Raw genomic sequence first — 23942 nt, 5'->3', positions numbered from 1 at the left:
AGTCTGTGAGCTGTCTCTGTCAAAAGCAGCTGAAAAACTAAACTAAGAACTTAAGTTTTTAATGCATATTAGGATTTTATACCAGCTGCTGCCTTTTAAAAGTAAGTTAAAGTCAGGAAAAAAGACAGATGGAGGACCAATTTTCTTGCCTAAATATCAGATATACAGATGACACCACCATTATGGCAGAAAGTGAAGAAGAACTAAAGAGCCTCTTGATGAAAGTGAAAGAGGAGAGTGAAAAAGTTGGCTTAAAGCTCAACGTTCAGAAAACTAAGATCAAAAAAAAAAAAAAGAAAAGAAAACTAAGATCATGGTATCTGGTCCCATCACTTCATGGGAAATAGATGGGGAAACAGTGGCTGACTTTATTTTTTGGGGCTCCAAAATCACTGCAGATGGTGACTGCAGCCATGAAATTAAAAGACGCTTACTCCTTGGAAGGAAAGTTATGATCAACCTAGATAGCATATTGAAAAGCAGAGACATTACTTTGCCAACAAAGGTTCGTCTGGTCAAGGCTATGGTTTTTCCTGTGGTCATGTATGGATGTGAGAGTTGGACTGTGAAGAAGGCTGAGCGCCCAAGAATTGGTGCTTTTGAACTGCGGTGTTGGAGAAGACTCTTGAGAGTCCCTTGGACTGCAAGGAGATCCAACCAGTGCATCCTAAAGGAAATCAGTCCTGGGTGTTCATTGGAAGGACTGGTGTTGAAGCTGAAACTCCAATATTTTGGCCACCTGATACAAAGAGCTGACTTATTTGAAAAGACTCTGATGTTGGGAAAGATTGAGGGCAGGAGGAAAAGGGGACGACAGAGGATGAGATAGTTAGATGGCATCACCGACTCAATGGACATGAGTTTGGGTGAACTCCGGGAGTTGGCGATGGACAGGGAGGCCTGGCGTGCTGCGACTCATGGAGTCGCAAAGAGTCAGACACAACTGAGTGACTGAACTGAACTGATAGAGGTTTTAGATTTTAAAAGTTTTACAGAAAATCAAGGATATAGTGGCATAATATTATGCTACTAAAGAACTATTACTGATAGTTCTTTACACTATCCCTAGTGGAAAGGCAGCAAGGCAGCAAGGAAAATGCAAAGGCTATTTACATCTCTCTCCATTCTTAGCAGACCTGTAGTTCTCCAACTTGATGTACTTAAGCATCACCTTCAGAGCTTGTTTAAAGTACATGGGCCCTCACCTGAGATTTTAATTCAGTAGGTCAACATCTTTAATAGGTGATTCCCATGTAACTGTTTCATGGACCACATTTTTCTTACCAGGTTAGATACTGCTGAATACAACATAGAAGAAAAAGATGCGTTCAATTTATAAATGCTATTTGGCAAGTTGTCCAGAATCACCATAACACTAGAGTCAGAGTCACGTGAATTCTGGGCAATTTAACTCTAAGAAAAAAGTTATTTCTATTGAGAAATTTTTTTTTCTTAAAAAAGTAAAAGAAAAGGACATTAAGACATGATTAATGGAGAAGAGGTGTTGAATTATATTTTTTTACATTTCTCTCTAAATTGCTTTACTTCATATGTTAATGATTAGTTACTTATTACATTTTAATCAATCTATTTTATAGAGAATTCCAATGGTTTAGAAACACTTGCTTTAAACCATGGCTCAATCACATTTATGGGAAGCCTAGGCATTTGGACAATGAGACAATAATCTAGACCTGCTTTGCCTTGGTCATAATGTATATAAATTATAGGCAAGTAAAACTAAAAGTCTTTTAAGTAAGCCTTGGAAGGTTTAACTTAAAGTTAAGGTAAAAATCAAACAGGAGAATCATATACCTCGGCACTTGAGGGAGTAAGTGTAGGCAGTGTTCTGAATCTCCTACTTACACAAAAGTCAAGTGCTATAGATAGAGGGAGTCACAAAGTTTGCAACCAGTGGATGGCAATAGTTGCTTTCTGTAATTGTTTCCAAACTTGACTGTACTTCAGGATTGCCTGAGGAACTTCTTGGTCATATCCATTGAAACACCATCTTTGGGGATGGTAAAAGTAAGAGGTCCATTGAAGAACCGTTAGTCTGTGCAAAGCTGTTCCAGAAGTAGACAGACTAGTGAGATTTATACAGATGGCTTTCTGAAAAGAAAAAAATCAAGCTGCTTCCTTCACATACCATTAGGAAGCACCTGACCTAAAACGTAATGAATGAAAAATCATTTGTAAACTGAAGAAACCTGATATAATGGGAAAATGTTAAAATTAAGAAAAGTGATGGAATAATGAAAAATATTTTTTAAATTGTTTTCAGGAGTAGCCATACAAAGAGTTTCTTCCCAGAGAAACTATTTACTTAGAGATTAGAGAATAAATTACAATGGGAAAGGTATATTAGGCTCCCATAATTTCATGACAATGTTTTAAAATATATCAAAACTCCTTATCTTTGAATCTTTATAAATTTTCTGGCCTTAACTCTCAGCTAATTTTCCTTATCTTTCCTAAAATACTGTTAAGTTCCTTAAGGGTGGGAATATGCTTGTTTCATATTTCCATAGTATTTACTATGACATAGCAGTTGTTCAATTATTAATTAATAATTTTGTATGACATAATTTTAACTTGAAACTCCCATGTGCATCAGGAGATACTGGTACTGTAATGGTCATGAAGTATAGATCTACATGCATGATATAGATCTGTACTATCTAAAAGCCCTTTGACATGCCTGTTCTGCTTGGAGTGATCTTCTAAAAGCTAGACAAAAATAGCACTTCCTCTCTAAAGCCATCCCTGATTCTCAAGTCAGAATTAATTTTTTTCTTCTTTGGTTTTATCTTTATTATTATGGCCCAGGCCACAGAGATCTTTAAAACAGTCATATATCCTCCCAATACAATAGATTTTGAGCTCCTAGAAGCCAAAACCCTGCTTTGTCATCCTTGAATCCCTGGCACCTTATATAGTGTTCTATGTATGTGAAGAACTTGATACATGTCTGCTGAATGAATGAATGAATGAATGAGTGACCACCACATGATACCCTGTTCTTTACAATGTGCATCCCAAAATTCAGTATCTACTCATGAATTACTTTGCTTACCCATTTCTTCCTTTCCTAAAACTGATTATTGCAAAAACTAATTTGTAATACTTGATAAGAAAATACTTATCACCCATAGATTGTATATATGTTATTCAATATTAATAAAGAGCAAAGTTAATGAAAACAGCTGAGAGAAAAAAAAAACCTTACCTTCTTGAAATAGTTGTCTGGCGTAAGATGGCTCTCTGCCTTGAGGTTGGAAAAAAGCATAAATGCACTTTCTCACTAAATCTTCCCAGCCAGTTCTGCCAGCAGCTCTCAGGGAACTAGTATCAATAGAGATGATTTTACCTATACAAAGAATGAAAGCTTACATGTATGATAGCCTCTGGATATGTCATTCACATTTTAAAACTAACATGTATCTAAAAATATTCTGCTGCCTCTCAAATGCTTAATGGACAAAAGCACTAAAAAGCACTATTAATTTTTATTATATACAGTAACAGAGTATATCAGTGACATGAAAATACAAAATTGTTTTGGCCTTGGAGTGTGTTGTATCACATCGTAAAATTCAATACCAATCAAGTATTAAAGTCATATCATAAAGACCCAAAGCTGTGGATACTAATGTAGGTCAAACTTTTCTGGGTTGCTATCTATATACTAATGACTTATTGTGGATGGAGAGGCAGAGATGAACTATATTATTTTGGTTTAAATTAATTTCCAGTAATTAAGTGAAGAGACTATGAGAAAGTAAGCCAGTCTTTCCTTTTCTACCTCCTTTTGAGCTGTAGACAACATTGCACTTAAGAGTAAACAAAGACTGAAGGCAAAAAAAATTAAATCAGAAAAAGATAAGTGAGAACATTAAGATCTGCTAGGCTATCTGCAAACAGAACATATGCTTTATAAAATTTAGTGGTGATTTGATACTGTTATCACATTTAAATAAGTTTCCTGAATGATTATGGAAGAATTCAGGCAAATTATTTCTTAATTGGGGGCCATTTAATCCAGTTGGTGATTTTTCAGATCAGTTTTATTTTCTATAAATCTTGTACTCATATAAGAAAATATATTCTTGCCTGGAGAATCCCAGGGACGGCGGAGCCTGGTGGGCTGCCATCTATGGAGTCGCACAGAGTCGGACACGACTGAAGCGACTTAGCTTAGCTTAGCTTAGCTTATACATATATGTGTATGTGTGTTAGATTATTAAGGTGAGACCTACAAAGCCTCATCCAATTTCAGAACTTGAATATTACCAAGATCATCAATACCATTCCGTTAAGTGTGTACTCCACACTTGTCACATCCCTCTGTCTTTATATTCTCCTGTCAATCTAGGCTGTTTCCAGGTTTTTGTCATTACAATCAATACTGCTATGAATATCTTTCACATTTTCCATAGTGCATGAGGTACATAAGTAGGAATAGAACTGTTGAGTCATAGGTTACATGAATGTTCAATTTTATATTAAACTGTCTCCCAGAAACTTTTATAAGAGTTAATCCAACATCCTCTCCATCGCTTGGTTTATGGTTATGGTCTAACTTTTGTATTTCCCTGATTAATAAGGTTGAATATTTTTCATGTTTATTCACCTCTCAAGTTTCCTCTTCTGTGAATGCCTGGTTTTCTTTTCTTCATCTTCCCTTTTTTCACACAATCAACTCAAATCTATTGTACTGTTTGTGCCTCTTTAATCCCTTCTTTACATATTTCTCTTGGTTTGTTTAGAAATAAACTCTTTATTAGACCTCTATAAAGCAGGGTATAGAATCTAATATACCCAAGTATGTCAGATCAGGTTGTCACCCAAGTCTTGGCAAAAATGTAGAAAGAAAATAAATCAAAATTTAAATGAGGGAATTCTTGTTTTAGAACAGTTTGGGGACAGCCTGGTGAAGACTGTGATTGAAACTATAGATAATTTTGGACTTCCTAAGAGTTTCAGTCATTCAGTTTTTGTCTCATCACATCACGGACTAAGAATTAGTTATAGCAGAGAATCCACTGTTATATAATCTTCAAATGCAAAGGGAGGCCTGTGTGTGTGCTTATGTGTTCAAGTTCAGTATTAGGCCACATGAGAGCAAGGAAGTCTGTAATTGTAGAACTGGAGGGTAGAAAGTAATTAAATTATCAATAATGGCAATGGAGAAGGCAATGGCACCCCACTCCAGTACTCTTGCCTGGAAAATCCCATGGACGGAAGACCTGGTAGGCTGCAGTCCATGGGGTTGTGAAGAGTCGGACACGACTGAGCAACTTCACTTTCACTTTTCACTTTCATGCATTGGAGGAGGAAATGGCAACCCATTCCAGTGTTCTTGCCTGGAGAATCCCAGGGACGGGGGGAGCCTGGTGGGCTGCCGTCTATGGGGTCGTACAGAGTCGGACACGACTGAAGGGACTTAGCAACAGCAATGGCAACAAATGATAAGTAATGTAATGAGTATCTTAGGAGGGAATCATAAATAGGCTGACTTAGAATACTTCTGCTTCCTAGAGCAAAGTTTAACTAACAAACTAACCAAACCACTGTTCAACATTTAAGGGAGAAAACTTATTTTTTTTAAGGGACAAGAACCACTTCATGTAGAGTTGGAAGTACTGCTAAATTTTAAGGAATTAAATATCTAATACTTTCTATAACTAGTTTATGATTTTTTATCTAACTCAATCCCATGATATAATGCCAATTTTATATTTTAAGAATACTTCATATTATTTTGGCATCTTTATATTTTCTTTATACTTTATATTTTCTCTGGTATTTTTTGTGTGGTAACTGTGTACAGTACTGTAATGCCCTTTTAATAGTGCATTGATGGAAGAAAACACAATATAAAGAAAGAATCCTATTTTAGGGCCTAAAGATACCTGTTCTCAGTAATTAGTTGCCTGGTTTTGGAAAAGTCACCATTCCTTCATATGTAAAATGGACAGGCTGGATTCTGTAATCTCTGAGGTTCCCTCTAGATTTATAATTACTTCATGATTCAGAACTTTTTAATTTTTACAAATTTATTCTAAAATCAGGCATATTAAGATGCTGGGTCCTTGGTCAGAAACAAAAGTACTAGTTATATCATTGTTCCTATAGAAAAATACAGTCTTTTTTAAAACAATCTAATTTAGGATTCAGTTTATAGAAATACAATTGAAGAAAAGCTGAACTATATTGTTCCTAAATTATCCTCATAATTTTTAGGCCTCCCCTGTCTTCCACATTTATTCTGTGGACTAACCATCACCCCTTTCCAACAAGTTTTTATTCTATCTCCCAAGCCCTCTTTGGTTTTACTGACACAAAAGATCAGCTATATCTTTTTAACAGACCCTATTTTTCCTTCATGCAATAATATTTTTGGTTTTTCAATAAGGGTTTATTAAATTTTTCCAGTGTTGTTCACTGGTAGAAAGTAACACATACATGCTAGACTCAAAAAGGGAAAGGAAAGGTATGCAAATTGATCATTACTACACTTAAATGCTGTATATCTAAGCTCCCAGATATTCTCTTTGCTGTATTCTATTGTCTGTGCCAATGTATCCCCACCTACTACTCTTTAGTAAGAGCAGTTGGGAGTTTATCTTTAAAACCCAAGAATAAAGCATACAACATAGGAATATTAGATTTCTGGGGCTAAAACATTAATAAATATTGTAAGAGGATCTTATAAACAATGTTAAAGCAAAAAAGTAAACGCTCACAAAGAATAAAATTTAGTAGAAATGATTTTTAAAATCTTGGTCTGCTATAAAAACCTATCTGTAGTATCTATCTTTTAAAACTAGAGTGGTGAGTGATACATATACAATTCTCATTGATGAAAACCTAATGTGACAAAGTGAAGATAGGATTAAACAATATAGGGGAATTCCCTGGTGGTCTGGTGGCTAAGGCTCCATGCTTCCACTGCAGGGGGTGCAGGCTTGATCATGGGTTGGGGAACTAAGATCCCGAGCATGCCACGAGGCACAGCCAAAGAAATGTTTTTTTAAAAAATAAAAAAAATTTTTTAAAAATATTAAACAATATATGAGAAATTCTTTATATTAAACAACAGTAACAATTTGTTTTTGCTGAAAATCAAATCTGAAGTAGGTCTTTAAAAAGAAAGGCTTATTTTCAGGCACTTTGCGGCTGCCTCCTGTCCTCCTTTCAGTTCTAACAGACGTCTCTGTGTTAGAACTTTCTGCAGCTCTGTTTCCTCAATCAGGAGCACTCATTCTGCACCATGACCCTTCCTCAATTCACCCTTCCAACACTCTTACTTGGTACAGTTGGCATCCTTTGGGGGTTAATTGTGTGGTATCAGCTTGACAAGCTTTCTGTTAACCAGCTGATTTTTAAAAAGGACCTCCCTATTAGCTTCTTGTATACCGCTTACATCTTTTCCATCAAAAAAGTACAAATCTGTAATCGTATCATTGCTTTTTGCTCAACCATGTATACCCAGAGCAATCATACATATGACAGGCACTTTCAGGCATTCGATCAGTATGTGCTGAATCCATTTAAAGGAAAAGAATAAAGGAAAAAATAGTCAGATACATTTATGCACAATATTAAAAGCACCCTTTTGTATCTATTTATAAGCAAATATATTGACACTGCCAATTTCTTTTCATGAATTTGAAGAAATAATTTATAATCAATAGAGATATGTGAACAATTATAAAATAATTTCCTCTCCAGCACCCTCCCGTAACAATGATGACACTATCTAAAATGCACAATATCAAGACCACATCTGAAATGTTTTCTGTAGAGGACTAGTGAACAGCAGCGGAACAGCAGAGAAGAGAGGGACACAATTAGTTTTAAGGCGATAGTCACATTCATTAATGCTGAAAGAACATTCTGAACTTTGCAGCTAGTACCTGTAGTATCTTGCTTGGTCATAAAGGATTCTACACCCGTAATAGCTGGAGGCCGAGGTAATCGCCGTGCAATACAAATCAAACATGACTGGAAATCTGCCCAAAACAAGAAGGGGAAATTGAAGTAAAAGAGGACAGAAAGTGGTTCACGTCTATTACCTGCCATTAACAGTTTTTGTAAAAACAATACATGTTGTAAGATCTGACACAATACTGGAGTGACTCTGATCTAACAGTATAATATCAGAATTAAAATTGCTCGCGACCAAACACTAGCAGCTCCAGAAAGAGGTCTAGTTGGAATCAATTATCCCTTCCCACTGAATGTTCTTACATAAACTAGAGGAGACGGAAGCATCTCAAGTACTTGGCAGATAATAATTTGAAGAAGTAGTTTTGGCTAGATTCAAGCAACACAGTGGTTTTTAAAATATAGGTTCATAATTTCCTATACTCATTAATGGCTACAAAGATTATTCCTATAACCATTGAGCAGATCACAAACTATCATATGAAAAAAAACAACATTTAACTGTTTCTGAACAGGCATTATTTTGTCCTTGCCAGAAGACTTTTACGTTTTTAGGACCTGTAATTTTTTTTGAATGTCCCATTTCCATCTTTGTGAGAGACTGCACACAGTATCACACAGCTAAACATGAATTTGAATCATATGACAGGCCTGCATATATATTCTGTAAAAAGTCCCCAGCTGACGTACCCTTTCCCTGGTAGGACCCACTACAGACAAGCCTTTTTGCATCTGACTGACTCCTCCACAGCTTCCTTCCCTGTTCCTTACTCCACCAATTTGTGGTGTTCTTAACTTAGTTCAGTTTAAGCGTGCATGGAAAACTCATCCACTGGAACGTATTTAACTAATACCATGTTCATACCCTATTCCTGTTAGAGCTTCAGCTGTGTTTTCATCTGCTCATAAGCTTTCTCCTTATAAATTACCTTGTATGGCCTCAAAAGTGCTAACTCTATTCTCCAGTGTTCCGTACACACTAAGCTTAAAACTTTCTGAAAATCAGAGCTGTTCAACAGCCTGCTGCATCTGGTGCATTTCCAACTGGCAGCAGTGAGTTACAGCTCTTATTTCTAGGCAGCAAGTTGGTTTGAATGTGACATTTTAGTGGGAATGTCAGCTACAACTGAGAATTTGGGGGTCTTTTAAAGGGGGGTAGTTCTAGATGTTAACAATTTTTTTCTTAAGTATTAAGAAATATATAGCAAATTGAAGAGCCACTAAGATATATAATATAGTAACCAAAAATATTATCTGAAGAAGGCAGTTTATAATCAATTTCCTCTCTGTTTCTAAAACCACAGGAAAAGCGATCGAACACTTTAAAACCACCCTCTGTTTTACCTTCTCCATCCTCCTGAATCGATTTCGGCTGTGACACAGTGAAACACTGCATCACTTCATACCGCTGGCAAGCTTCCTGGTTCTCGGGGCCAGGCTCATCTGGACGGTGAATTAGCATCCTGCAGTTAAAGGTATGGCTGTTTCGGCGTGTTGCTTCTTGAGGCCAAGGAACTCCATTCACTGTGAAAGAAAAATTGATTATACGCCTGTGAAGGAGATGAAAAGGTACAAACTCTGAAGATACAAATGACACACCTTTACTCATCTGCTTAATTAGACACTCAGATTAAAAGACAGACCCCTTCAGATCTAACACTATCCTGAGGCAAAAAGAGACTTACCTTCCTTTGCAAATTTAATCCTTTTACCAATTAGAGAAATGTAAAACTTGCAAGAAACTGTATAGGATTTCCACCCTCAAAGATAAGGCCTTACAAATACCCTAATTCGTTAACAGATAAAGACAAAATTAAAAATTAATAGCTTCTTGCTTTTTTGCTCAGAATTTTACAGCAGTTAGTTAATAAGCTTTTTCACTTGCTTCCTGCTATACTCTGGCATTGGAAAAAAAAAAAGATTGACAATCATAGGTCTGTTACTAAGCGAGAATTTTAACCTGGAAGGCATGTATGCTTCAGGGATGGCTTGAGAGTATGTTGTATGTTCCTCCTTCTGGTTGGAGGAATCAAAGTTTTTCAAATGAGCCTGTCACTCAAAAAAAATATTTAGACTAGACAGAGACCAACCTTGGTTTTTTTAAATCATTTTTTCTTGCTCTTTATTTTATTTGTACAATCTGCATGCTACAACACCTTAAATATAGCAGATAATCATTTTACTTCATTAAAATGATTGTTAAAACAGAAATGTTACTGGATTCAGTGTGAGAAAACTGAATTCCATTGTAGAGCAGATATTTATACATGTCAAGTGAGAATCACTGTGTAGCGAGTCACTTCCCAGTTACAATATTATATTCAAGCCATGGTGACAGACAGGGTTTTTCAGGGTGTTCTCTCACCAGTCCCAACAGTTTTCTTACCATAGCCTTGCTGTTGAATCTCCTTCTTTTTTACTATCTCATCACTCTACAACAGTTAGAGGAAATCACGGAAACAAACCTATACTGGAGTAATGAGTCTTGGCTCTTCAAACTAGTTGTGAGGTTTGGGTTAATAACTTAATCTTTGCCTCATCTTTAAAATAAAGGAATCCACTATATTGTCTCTCAAGTCACTCACACTCCACATTAAGACCCCTTGATAACCCCTTGAAACTAGTGATTTTAATAGTAACAATCATTTCAGGCTCCCAGTAAACACATACTATCTTTTCAAAGAAGAAATAACACTTCCATTTCATCAAGTGAACAACACAGAAAATAAAGAGCTATGGATAACATTTTATTTTCATGTTTGATTTAGTTATACAGGATTTCTAGCCAAGACTCTCCTCCCAACTTCTGGAGTGCCTACAGGTTAAGGAGCAGGTACATGGCTTAGTGAACAGAACACAGGCTAGAAGTCTATCTATCCTCTCAGCTAGCCTCCTCTGGCACTGAACAGCCTATCCAACCATTGGATGGAGCTCCAACCATGCTTGGAACCCATGAGTTGAAACCACTTACATCAAAAAATGTTCATTTTAATAAGTATGTAATATGAACACTATTCTTTCCTCCCTCCTTCCTTCTTTTCTCTGAGCAAGGTGGTAGGATAAATTACATATATTTGTCTCTTCCTTAGACATAATTAAAATTCAAAACAAAAGGAATTCCAAGCAGAAGCTTCTTGTGGTAAGACGACTAACTGTTCTGCTTCCTAACTCTGTCACAGAATTATGGCAAAATCTAGAGGAAGAGGATAAAAGGAATGTTCTCTATCAGCTATTTGATGATGTTCCTCCTTCAGATTTAATCTCAGGCTGAAATTAAATTTTAAAATATTTAAAGTATGTATGACATAGAATAATACCATATATTATAAACATAATAATAATTATACTTTACTGAGGGGAAGCTATAGAGAGCTCATATTCTTTTAAAAAAACACATTCCTTTTACCTAGTGATTTTGGTAGCAGATTCTTCACAAATTCTGCATGATCACCCACATGCAGTATGCTATAGACACTGGTATTCATTAATTCCTCCTGATTGTAACCCAAGTAGCTGGTCACATTTTCTGACACAAATACAATCCTCCCTTCACAGTTCACAACAAAGAAAAATCCATCCAAAGCCTGTAAAGAAAAAAAAAAAAAAAAAAAAGGATTAAGAGGTTATGAGGTTAAAAGAGACAAGAAAAATACTCAAATATGTTTCTCTATTGAAAAACGGATTGGAAGTATGTGTCAAGTTTAAAAAAAGGGTACTGAATAGAAGATTTAATATTGCATGTTCTCTGTGGAGGGAACAGGATTTTAAAACAGACTGTACACTTATGTTTCATGTAGGCATGAATGAATATGTCAAACTTCTTCCTTAGAAAGAAATTTTATGGCAGTAATGTGAAGTAAGTGACTGACCCATTCAGTCATAAACATCTCTAAACTGTGGGTTAAGACCTGGTGTCTACCCTCAAGGAACCTGTGGTACAGTGGAGAGACATAAGCCTAATAAAATGCCAGTGAGAAATGCAGTATGAAAGACAAACACAGGCTATTCTGTGAGTATAAAGAAGGATGCTTATTTGGGGTCAAGGTGGGAGGCAGAGAAAGGCTCCTTACAGGCCCTGATCTGAGTTATAAAAGGCACAGCAGAGGAGGGGAAGAGGAATGAGGGAAGAACATTCTAGGCAGAGGAGAGAGCATGGAACATAATGGAACAGAAAAGCAGTTTGGAGCTGCTGGAGCACATGGCACAAGACAGGCAGTGAGTCTGGAGAGGTGGACAGGAGCCAAATCACAGAGGGCTTTCTATGCACAGAGATGGAGCCCAGGAGTTCCAAAAGAAGATGTACATGTCCCAAGGGGAACATAATATCCACAGAGGTGTGGCAAAAAAGTCAGAATCTCTATTTATAGTGAAATCTAAAACATAAGGAAGATATTAAGCTTTATTAACATATCATCACCCTGGTGCCTCACTCAGTCCATATCAGAATCTAAGAGAGGATCCAGAATGGAGAAGATGACAGTGGTACCTTATTTATAATCCTTCTGTTTATTGCAACATGTTGCAGTTTACTTGCTATAGAATGTACAAAAGCAACAAAAACAAGTCCTTTAAAAAGCAGAACATTATTACACAATTTTGTAACAAGACGTAACCACCCTTGGTATTACACATGATTTGCTGGTTTGATTTGTGCCAAAAGACTTAACAAAGCTAACAATGTTGATGAGCTACTCATTTTTCTTTTTTTAAAAAAGGTAAGTGTCCCAAGTTTGCTGACCTTTTCTATGATGATGTGTGGTAATGATAATACCCTACCCAGCAGGCATTTTCCAAATAATATACACACTTAATTTTGTTCCTTCAGGGTAAAGATGAAATTTTAACAATGAAAATAAACTGCTTTCAAAAAGACACATTATAGAGACAGTATGTGAAAATGAATGTTTTGAAATGTTACCACAGTTATCATTTTGTTGCTGAAAATAATGTAAATCACTTATAAAAATTATCTTCTCAGTTTAAACATTTAGAACAAAACCTTTTCACCGCTCAAGTCTTCCAGGTTTGGTGGGCTTTAAAAACCCATTTCTTAAAAAAGGAAAAGGCAACACCTTCTGATTAATTTGGAGAATCACTATTTGAGATTTTTAAAAAAAATGGAATTTAGGGAATTCCTTGGCAGTCCAGTGGTTAAGACTCAGCACTTTCACTGCTGGGGCCTGGGTTCAAGCCTCGATGAAGATGCCTCAAGCTGCAGAGTGTGGCCAAAAAAAAAAAAAAATGAAATTTGAAGAAAAACTTACATAATTGGTAGGTAGGATTTCAAAATGAGTAACGTGACTCAGAGACTCATCCAACGATACATTTTTCCATTTATATCTATCTCATTTTTATGAGGTGTCTTGAATTTTCAGGTGATTTTTTAAGCCAAATATTCAAATAAACTGAACTTCAAACTACATCTTAAAATCACTGCATTCCAAAGCATTCAATCAAGATTTTAAAAAATAATGAAGCACAGCATTGTTCTCATGAAAAATACTGCTAATATCTTCTTTAACAAGAACAAAAAGAAATAAAACTATTTTTACTCCACCTGACAGTTGTGACTATTTTTCACTTAGTTCATAAGGTGAAGAGGAAAGGGATGTGATTAATAATCTAAAAACCTCAACACTAGACAAACCTTTCACTAATCTATTTTGGATTTAGATGAGCACAAGAAGGCACTCTCATATCCAATTGTTTTCTTAAAGTCCGAGTAGCTATAGATTAGATCAGAGTAGATCATAACAGGTGATCAATATATGTATTTTTTCTTAAAGTTTATGTGAAAATAGGGATAACTGAAATACAAACATATCATTTTCTTAGAAGATCTAAAAGATTTTTTAAAATGTTCATAGCCATTAATTGAATCAGTGTAAATATAATTTAACTTTTTTTTTTTTCTTTTTGGCCTCTTAAAAAAGTTTAATAAAAAACAGTTTGGGCTTCGCAGAAGGCACAGTGATAAAGAACCTGCCTGCCAATGCAGGCAGTGCAGAAGACGCAGGTTCGATACTTGGGTCAAAAGGATTGAAGAAAGATCCCCTGGAGGAGGAAATGCCAACCCACTCCAGAATTCTTGCCTGAAAAATTCCAAGGAGAGAGGAGCCTGGAGGCCTATGGTCCAAGGGGTCACAGAGAATCGGACACAACTGAGCACACATGCATGCACAGATACAACAAAGTATCTCAGAGCAAGAAACAGGACTGAGATACAAAGCAGGCAAGTAAAAAACCCTGGCTGTTTCACGGCGATCATTTCCAAGGGACACACTACCCAGCTTCCAAATCACCATTTCTTATTTTTCTATCTAGCTTTCAGGGTGTCCTTCTAGGACACTGCCTCCCTAGCGACCCTGTCTAACTTCAGTCAGTCAGCTTCTCCCTTGCTTTCTTCACTCTCCATATTTGTCTCTAGGTCCGGAAGTTATTACCCTTTGTCTGCAGCGGGGCTGGGAGAGACTGAGACCCACTCTTGGGGTCATCTCTGCCCACTCTGAAGACTGGCCAGTCGTGGGCACAGGGGTGGTGTGCAGACTAACCTTAAGCACTAGCAAGGTCCAGAGAGATTCACCTGGACTACACAGTGCAATTATTTTTAAGGCATTTGTGAAACCCTAAGGACTTAAAAGTTCTCCTTCCTTGCAATTGGTCTGTAGTCCCTGCAGGCTCCTATTTTCACACTTTCTGGGACTTCTCCAGGCTCTCCCATTGACTGCACCTGAACTCACTGCCAAGCTGGGAAGTTATTCTAGTAGCTGGCCTCTGGAATATGCAGTTGGTCAGCCTTACAGGGAATACAGAACTTTCACCAGGTCCCTGCTTGGCCTCGGTTACATGGACTCATCGTTTCCTCTAAGACGTCTGGGGCATCATGTTTCTTTTGAGCTTCCCCAGAAAAGACTGGCTTGGAAAACAGGTTGACAAAGGCTACCCCATGGCTGCAGAGATGTCCTGCTGACCTTCTCCTGAGATGCAGACAGACTATCCTGGGCTGGATATGTGTTTTTTTGTTTGTTTGTTTGTTTGTTTTCTAAATTAAAATAAAATATATACTTGAAATTTTAAAAAATATGACAATTAAGTAGATAGTATAAGATCTGCCAAAATCCTATTCCCAAGAGATTGGTAACATTTCAAGGAATCCTTTGAAACTATTCCTATGAATATATAAACATTTTTAATTTCTAAAAGTGTATCTAATTAATATAACCTGCTAATATTTGTTCTTATTCTACAAGTTTCCTTCATGTGTTGTGCATATAATTAATTTCCAAGTATGCTGCTGGGAAGGCATCTTCCTATTTCTCCAAGTTCTCACAGCTGGGCTGACACTGAGCTACACACAGGGGATGATAACAAATGCCACTCCATTCAGTATGGCATCATCAGCTGGAAAAGTTTTTCTCTCTTCCCAGGATATCAGCCTTTGAAGAGGACCACCCTAGGTCTCAACGCAGGTTTGCACTGGCCAGGGCTTCTCACAGAGCCCTTGCTTTAAATGATTACACAAGCTTCCCTGAGTATCACTAAGTGTCAGTCACTGGACAAAGTTCTGGGAATAAAACACACATTCTCAACAATTTTATAGTCTCTGAGGGAAAAAGACAAGTACACATAGTCACAGTGTAGTACAATAGAGGCGTTCAAAAAGGTTACGCACAGATCCCAATTGGGCAAAGGAATGGCTGTTGTGGGTAAAGTTTCCTGGGAGGAGGCTCAATGACACCTGAGCCGAGGCCTAAAGGACACAGAGCAATAACTCGGGGGGACAAGGGGTGGAAAGAACATTCAAACAGAGGAAACAGCTCAGAGGTTAAAAAAAAAAAATCACCTTGTACACACTTGTCATATCTGTGTTATACTTAATAATAAAAAGTTATTTTTTTTAAAGCTTCAAAGTAAAGCACCATTACCTCCCTCCTCCCCCCAAAAAAGCCATGGGGATTATTTTGAAAGTAGTGTTTTTAAGCAGGAGAGTGACATGATCTGCTTTAACAAAGATCCTTCTGGCAGTGGGTGTGGCATGTAGACTGGAAGTAGGCAGACAAACTGCAATGCTATTGTGATACTCCAGGTCAAATGCGAGCCTGGATCAAGGCAATGGCAGTGGAAGTGACAGAAGAGAAATCTACAAATGCAGAACAAACAGCATCTGGGGACCTCTAGCAGCTGTGGAAACAAGCACAAGGGGTGATCCTTCATTAATGACTTCAGGGATCCGGTAGATAGATGCCTTTCCTAGACAAAGGGGACTCAAGGGGGGAAAAAACCAAGTTTTAAATTTTTTGACTTTTTAAAAAAATTAGGCAATGAGGGGATCAATTATAAATTTAGCTTTAGGAATGTTATATTTTGAAATGACTGAGGAACTTTCTGATGGAGAAATATCCTGAAATAGGCTGAAAAGGCAATAGGATATAATGAAAGGGAAGCTGTGAAGAGAGATCTGGGCTAAAGATATACCTGTGTGACTTACAGGTACATATCGTATCATTTGGTTTTTGCTTATTTGTTTTTAACTATAATTACCTTTTCCTCTTTCAGAGAATGTCTGATTTCCTTTGAGGAGTTACTTCTTCCCCATTTAATAAAGTCTCATGGGATTCTTACTCAGGCCATTGGGAAACTTCCTCCCTAAATGTGAACCTTGAGAAGAATTATAATCAGAATGTGCATGGCTAGAACACATTCATTCTGGCAGCAGGGCACTGTCCAGAAGGGTCTTTCAAAGAGACCATTTGTATAGTTCCTGCTTTCTAGCCTCCTTAAGATGCCTTGATGATTTAGTTTCTAGGTTGTGTCCAAGTCTTTTTTGAACCCATTAGACTGTAGTTCACCAGGCTCCTCTGACCATGGGGTTTTCCAGGCAAGAATATTGGAGTGGGATGTCATTTCCTTCTGCAGGGCAATCTTCCCAACCCAGGGATTGAACCCAGGTCTCTTGCATGGCATGTGGAATCTTTACCAACTAAGCTACCAAGGAAGACCAAGATGCCTTAGTTTCACCTTATTTCTAAGCATGGTTCTGTGTATCAAAATAGCATCCCAATGAATTCACATTTGGTTAAGTGAAAGTGAAAGTCGCTTAGTCGTGTTGGACTCTTTGCAACCCCATGGACTATGCAGTCCATGGAATTCTCCAGGCCAGAATACTGGAGTGCGTAGCCTTTCCCTTCTCAAGGGGATATTCCCAACCCAGGGATCAAACCTAGGTCTCCCACATTGCAGGCAGATTCTTTACCAGCTGAGCTATAAGGAAAGCCCACATCTGCTTAACTTAGTCAGAATTGGTGTCTGCTGTTTCAAATCAGAAAGCCCTCATTGGTATTTTAACAGACATACACACATATGAAAACATCATATAGACAAAGATACAGATATTGATAAAACGGTCCAGGAAATGTGTACAGAATAAAAAACAAAAGGAAAAAAGCCAAAAGAACTTGGGGGAAGCTAACACTGAAGAGGCAGATAAAGAAAGAGAGTCAAAGCTATGGTTTTTCCAGTAGTCATGTATGGATGTGCGAGTTGGACCATAAAGAAAACTGAGCTTTTGAACAATGGTGCTGGAGTAGACTCTTGAGTCCCTTGGACTGCAAGGAGATCAAACCAGTCAATCCTAAAGGAAATCAGTCCTGAGTATTCATTGGAAGGACTGATGCTGAAGCTAAAGCTCCAATACTTTGGCTACCTGATGTGACAAACTGATTCATAAAAAAAGACCCTGATGCTGGGAAAGATTGAAGGCAGGAGAACAAGGGGACAACAGAGGATGAGATGGTTGGATGGCATCACCACCTCAATGGACATGAGTTTGAGCAAGCTCTGGCAGTTGGTGATGGATAGGGAAGCCTGGCGTGCTGCAGTCCATGGGGTCTCAAAGAGTCAGACATGACAGAGTGACTGAACTGAACTGAACTACAAGAAAAAGAAACCTGGGAAAATAAGGCTAACGAGCAGCCAGAGAGAAGAAGAGATAGTTTTATAAAAGAGGATTATGAAGAAGTTTTACAAAAGAGGGAATGCTGAGAATATTCTCAAATTAGTGGTGTTGGTAGAGGGAATTGTATTTACTTCAAGAACAGAGGATTAGTTTGGGTAATAGGAAAAAGTGTATAAAGAAGTTAGAAAATCAAGAGACCTATACAAGTCTGAGTGTTAGCAAGACTTAACCAGAAAGAAGGACCTTGAGGTGGGATAGGAAAGAAGAATTTATTTTAGATATATATAAAAATACATGCATGATTTAAATACACATATTTATAGCTATGTACATGTATGTATATAATAAATATAGATATATAAAAAATAAAATTAGGCCGAGAGATAGAAAAGCCTAATTTGTGGGGAATACATGTATATATACACACATATATATGTTTTTAAACATTCATGCATGGCAGGGAGCACTTAAGGTGACGAACCTGCTTGGAAACAAAACATCCGTGTTGAGAACAGAGGGAATAAAGATTAGACAGGAAAAAACAGGTGAATATTACACAGTAGCTACAAAGTAATTCAAGATTAAAAGTTCTTCATTTTAAAAAGTGTGACAGAGAGTTGTTAAAATAGTAAGTTCCCTTATAATGGTCACATAAATAGTTAAAAAATTCTTAGTCAGAAAACACCTACTGTAACAAGGTGAGGCATCCCTTATTCAGAAGTAAAATCCTACAGCAGAACTGGATTTCTCTGGTGGCTCAGGCGGTAAAGAATCTGCCTGCAATCTGGAAGACCTGAGTTCCATCCCTGGATTGGGAAGATCCCCTGGAGGAGAGCATGGCAACCCACTCCAGTATTCTTCCCTGGAGAATCCCCATGGACAGAGAAGCTGGCGGGCAACAGTCCATGGAGTTGCAAAGAGTCAGACACAACTGGGCAACTAAGCACACAGCACAGTAGAATTAGCACTAGCTAGCTAAATAATTCCAGAAATTTTATTTTCCCAGTTAGTCCTAACTGCCATAAAGAAACAGCAAAGCCAGACAGTTTTCTTCAGTTTACATGTGACCATTAGAATGTCTTTATGAAAATTTTTCATGTCTGTTTCTCACATTTGATTCTGAAATAATAACAACTGTCAAAATAGTTTCTGAGATTAAAATAATCATTAAAAGTTATTTAAAATTTTACTTTGTTTTATGATTTATTAATTGGATGTAAAATGTAAGGAAGATAAAGAAAAAAATCAGATTGGCTAGAACAAAGATTCTGATCACTTTCTGAGTCAATGAGAACATCTACCTCTAAAAGAAGAGGCCCCAGGGATTCCTTTTCTATCACTCCTTGACTGCTTGATGAGATGTCTGACTTCTGTACTTCATCATCAGTTGTTGATTTCTCTGTAACAAAGAAACAAAAAGTCACACATCTGAAAGGAGCTCATTTCTACAACGTCAAGTTTATGAAGAGAAAATGCACCTGGTTTCAGATTCAAATAACATTTATTCATTATCTAGGCACTTTTACGTTTAATCTTAATTATACTCATTTTATAGATGATAAAATGGAGGTTCACAAAGGTGACGTAATCTTACAACTAATAAGTGGCAACAGGAAAATTTGAATTTTCTGACCTATCAAGTACAGTGTCCAACAAATAGAAAAAATGGTATAAATATATAACCTTTTTAAAAAAAGTCTACACCAAAAGTTTTTTTAAAAATGGGCAAATTGTAAAAGAATAATTATTCCTATATTTTTCTTTTTCCTTTTCTGAGCTGATCAATTGCCACTGAAGAGAGAGTGAAGATACGACTCTGTGAGCCTGCATGAACTTTCACCTTCATGTCATGATGATCTGATTGATAAAACAACAGCTGCTAAATAATTTGGAATTCTTTTGTGTGGAGATGTTGAAAAGTCCAACCATTGTCTTAAAGTAGCAACAATACTTATATAAAAGTTTCCAATCGGTCAGACTGGTTAGCTCACCAGAAAAAACAAATATGGTATTACTGAATACAGAGATTCATTTTTTCACTTTAAAATATGAAATATTTCAAATACTACAAAAATTACATAAAGTGACACAGCTACATTCACACAGCCGTCATTCATTTTTCACAGATGTAAACATTATTTGCTTCAAGTCTTTCTTTTTTAAATAAATAAAATGCTACAAACAGAACTACAGCTCCACCACCATTCCACCTCTGTCCCTTTCCAGAAGTAACCTATTCTGAAGGCAGTTCTAAGCATGTTTTCAGACTTCAACTATATATGTATCATCTTACAAATACAGTACTGTTTTGTGTCTAATGTTTATATAAAAACATACAGACTTTTTCAACTTATTTTTCCACTCAATATTATGTTTGAGATTTAACTATACTGATACTTATAAATTTGATATATTCATTTGAACTGCTGCATGAATAACCCACAGTTGACTTCCTTGTCCCCTACTGGCAGGCCTTTTGACTACTACGAACAGTGCTATAATAAACTATTTTCCGTATTTTCTCTTTGGCATATTTGTGACAACTTCTTTAGGGTAAACACTAGAAGTGAAATTGCTGGATTGCAGGTCCTGTATATTTTCAACATTACCTAAGTTTGACAAATTACTCTCCAAAGAGGCTGTACTACCAGTAACATACAAGTGGTATTGTTTTTCTGTATGTTGATACTTGATATCAACACAGTTTTTAATTTTGGGGAACCTAATGGGCATAAAACGTTATCTCATTTAGTATTTATAATACGGCTTTATTCTGCTATGATTCACACAGCACACTGTTCAGGGATTTAAAACATATGATTCAATGGTTTTAGTATATTCACAGAGTTGTGCAACCACCATTACAATAAATTTTAGAACACTTTCATCACCCCCAAAAGAAATCCCACACCCTTTAGCAGTTACTCCCCATCTCCCAACATTCCCAAGCCCAAGACAACCACCAATCTACTTTCTATTTCTACAGATTTGCCTAGTTTGGACATTTTATATAAATGGAATCATAAAATATGTAGTCCTTTGTGACTAGCTTCTTTTGCTCAGCATAATGTTTTCAAGATTCATTGATGCTAAAGCATTTATTAGTACTTAACTCTTTTTACTGCCAAATAATATTGCAATGTACAGGTATACCTTATTTTATTTACCCATTGATCAGTTGATAGATATACAATTTGCTTCCACTTACTGGCTATCTATGAATAATGCTGTTATGAACATTTCTATTTCTGTGTAAGTTTTCAATTCTCTTTGTTATATACCTACAAGTGGACTTGCTGGGCTATATGATTACTCTACCTTTTTAATATTTTGAGAAACTACTAGAATGTTTTCGAAAGTGGATGCACAATTTTACACTCTCACCAGCACTGTATGAGGGTTCCAACTTCTTCCATCCTTACCAACACTTGTTGCTATGTCTTTTTGACTGTAGCCACCCTAGCAATGTAAACTGGTATTTGTATTGTGGTTTTGATTTATATTTTTCTGATGGCTAATAATATTGAGTATGTTTTTCCTGTGCTTATTGGTCATTTGTATGTTTTCTTTAGAGAAATTTCTATCCAGAGCCTTTGCCCATTTTTTAATTGGGTTTCCCTGGTGGCTCAGAGGGTAAAGAGTCTGCCTGCAATGCAGGAGACCTGTGTTCGATCCCTCAGTCGGGAAGATTCCCTGGAGAAGGAAATGGCAACCCACTCCAGTATTCTTGCCTGGAGAATCCCATGGACGGAAAAGCCTGGTAGGCTACAGTCCACGGGGTTGCAAAGAGTTGGACACGACTAAGCAACTTCATTTAATTGGGTTATTTATTTTTAAATTATTATAGCATGGGAGTTTCTCATCTAGTTCTAAGATACACTTCCTTCATCATTTCATGTATGTGTAACATTAAGACAGGTTTTTTGTTGTTGTTGTTTTTTAAAAGAAACAATTCCAAAAGAATATAAACTTTCAAAGCCAAGTACATTAAGTAACCATGCATGAAAAGTAAAACGTAAAAGTTTAGGCAAAACTTAAGGCAGGAGTGGCTAGAAGTGGCTATATCGACCAGCCTAAGGCCTGTGAACAGAAGTGACTCACAATTTCTGAGTCTTGTCCTTAAAGACAAAGCAGCATACCTTCCAGTTTTCTTTCCCCTTCTTGTTGTCTGGGACGTGCACAGGTGAGCCATGTTTGACATGGGTAAGGGCAATACCCTAGGAGTGGCACAGCCCAAGAGATGGAAGGAATCTGAACCTCTGACACACAACTACACTATCTTGTTAAAGCCACTGTACATTGGGTCTCTTATAATAGCCTTGCCTGTATCCTAACTAATACATTCTTTATTTTTCAATAACATGATTATTTGCTATATCCTGATTGTGTCCATGTTAGACAATCTATTAACATGCTATCATAATTTACTTACATCAACCATCTAGACTAGACACACACTTTCCCTCTTTCCATCCTCCTAATATAGTTACAATAATTTTTAGAGCAGTCAGTATTTAATATCTATGTTACTATGGCTACATACAGTCCATAAATGAGTCAAGGTATGTACTATAATTTACAGTTCTCATGTTTTATGTTTTAGTTTTTCTGTGAAGTCTGACTCATCTCCAAACTCTCCACCAGACTGAAAAGTTCCTCTCAATTTGCTCAGTCATCATATATTTCTATGAGTCCCATTTTTTCCCCCATGGAAAGACTCCTCCTGGAGTCCTCTGTTTGCCTCCTCCAATTGGGACTGGCTACTTCTTTAGTCTGCTGCTCAACTGTAACCCTTGGTTTCCTTTTACCTTTCTTCTGTTATGATTCCACGGTTTCCCTGGGTTAAGATCCAATGCCTTTCTTTCTTGGTTTGCTACCTTGGTCTTGATAGATATTTCTTTTTAATTTTTATTTTTTGGCTGCACCATGCAGCATGTGGGATGTTAGTGCCCTGACCAGGGATTGAGCCCACACTCCCTGCATTGGAAGTAGAGCCTTAACCACTGAACTGCCTGGGAAGCCCTTGATAGATATTTCTGAAAAAAAGTACATAGGAGATAACATTTTTGAGGCTTTAAATGTCTGAAAATTGTCTTTATTTTGTACCCATACTTCATTTGGATGAACGCATAATTTTAGGTTCAGGATCCTCATTTTCAGTGTTGTTATTTAGAAATCTGGATCCTTCTGAAAGTAACCCAGTATGTGTCTGTTTTTTTCCTTTCTCTTGTTTTTTCTCTCTGGTGTCTGGAAATCATGTATTGGTGTGAGGTCTTCTTCTTTCTTTTTCAGTCATTGTGCTGCACATGACATGTATGCTTTCCATCTGGAAACCCATAGCCTCTAATTCTGAGAATTTTTTTGTTTTTGTTATTACTTCTTATAATTTCTTCCCTTCTAGTTGGCCTGTTTTTTTTTTTTTTCTCCTGGGACTAATGATATGTTCTACCCCTTATCTTTCTCTTGCTTTTTTATCTTACTTTCTAAGGGATTTCTTCAAATTGTCTTTCAACACTTTATCCTTTTATTCAACAAAGAGTCACTGAAAAGCGTACTATGTACCCAAGAACTGCTTTAGGTATTAAGGACACAGTGGTGAACAAACAAAAACCTTTGCTCTCATGAAGCTCCAGTGAGGGTAGGCAGACAATAAACAAACAAAATGTACAATATGTTAGATGTAATAAATACTGTGGGGAAAATAAATCAAGGAAGATGTAGAAAGGTGTTTGTGTGTGTATGCACACATGTGTATGTGTGTTAGATAGGTTAGTGAGGGACAAGTTCACTTAGAAAAAATATTTGAACCACGACATAAAAGGGATACGGGTGTAAGCTTTATGTACATCCAGGGAAGAGCATTCCAGACAGAGAAGAGCAAGTGCAAAGACCTGAGGCAAACGTGCCTGGAACGGCTGCAGGCGACACCATGAGGGGAGTAGAAAGAGTAGAAAACAAGGTAATAGGGTAAAGTTTTTTTCAGCAATCCTGATTTTAAGTTCCAAAAGTTATTTGTTTTGAATGTTTCATTTTA

General features: G+C 36.9%; 1 protein-coding gene across 21 annotated transcripts in view; it reads right to left on the bottom strand.

The window, feature by feature from the left end:
- NCOA1 (nuclear receptor coactivator 1) overlaps positions 1–23942 on the bottom strand; it is a 219228-nt gene that overhangs the window by 63916 nt on the left and 131370 nt on the right. For all 21 annotated transcript variants that reach the window (XM_086325836.1, XM_086325842.1, XM_086325823.1 and 18 more), the window contains 5 exons: positions 19210–19307; positions 11360–11537; positions 9298–9477; positions 7923–8018; positions 3230–3370 (listed from right to left, as the gene is read on the bottom strand). In XM_086325836.1, the coding sequence (XP_086181962.1) occupies positions 3230–3370; positions 7923–8018; positions 9298–9477; positions 11360–11537; positions 19210–19307 (693 nt within the window). The remainder of the gene's footprint in view (positions 1–3229; positions 3371–7922; positions 8019–9297; positions 9478–11359; positions 11538–19209; positions 19308–23942) is intronic.

The sequence above is a fragment of the Bos grunniens genome, chromosome 11, assembly GCF_055505025.1.
Source record: "Bos grunniens cultivar Pamir isolate PY7600 chromosome 11, Bosgru_T2T1.0, whole genome shotgun sequence".
In the NCBI taxonomy this organism is placed as follows: Eukaryota; Metazoa; Chordata; class Mammalia; order Artiodactyla; family Bovidae; genus Bos; species Bos grunniens.
Note: the sequence above shows the minus strand (reverse complement) of the source record. Positions and strands in the feature narration are given on the sequence as shown.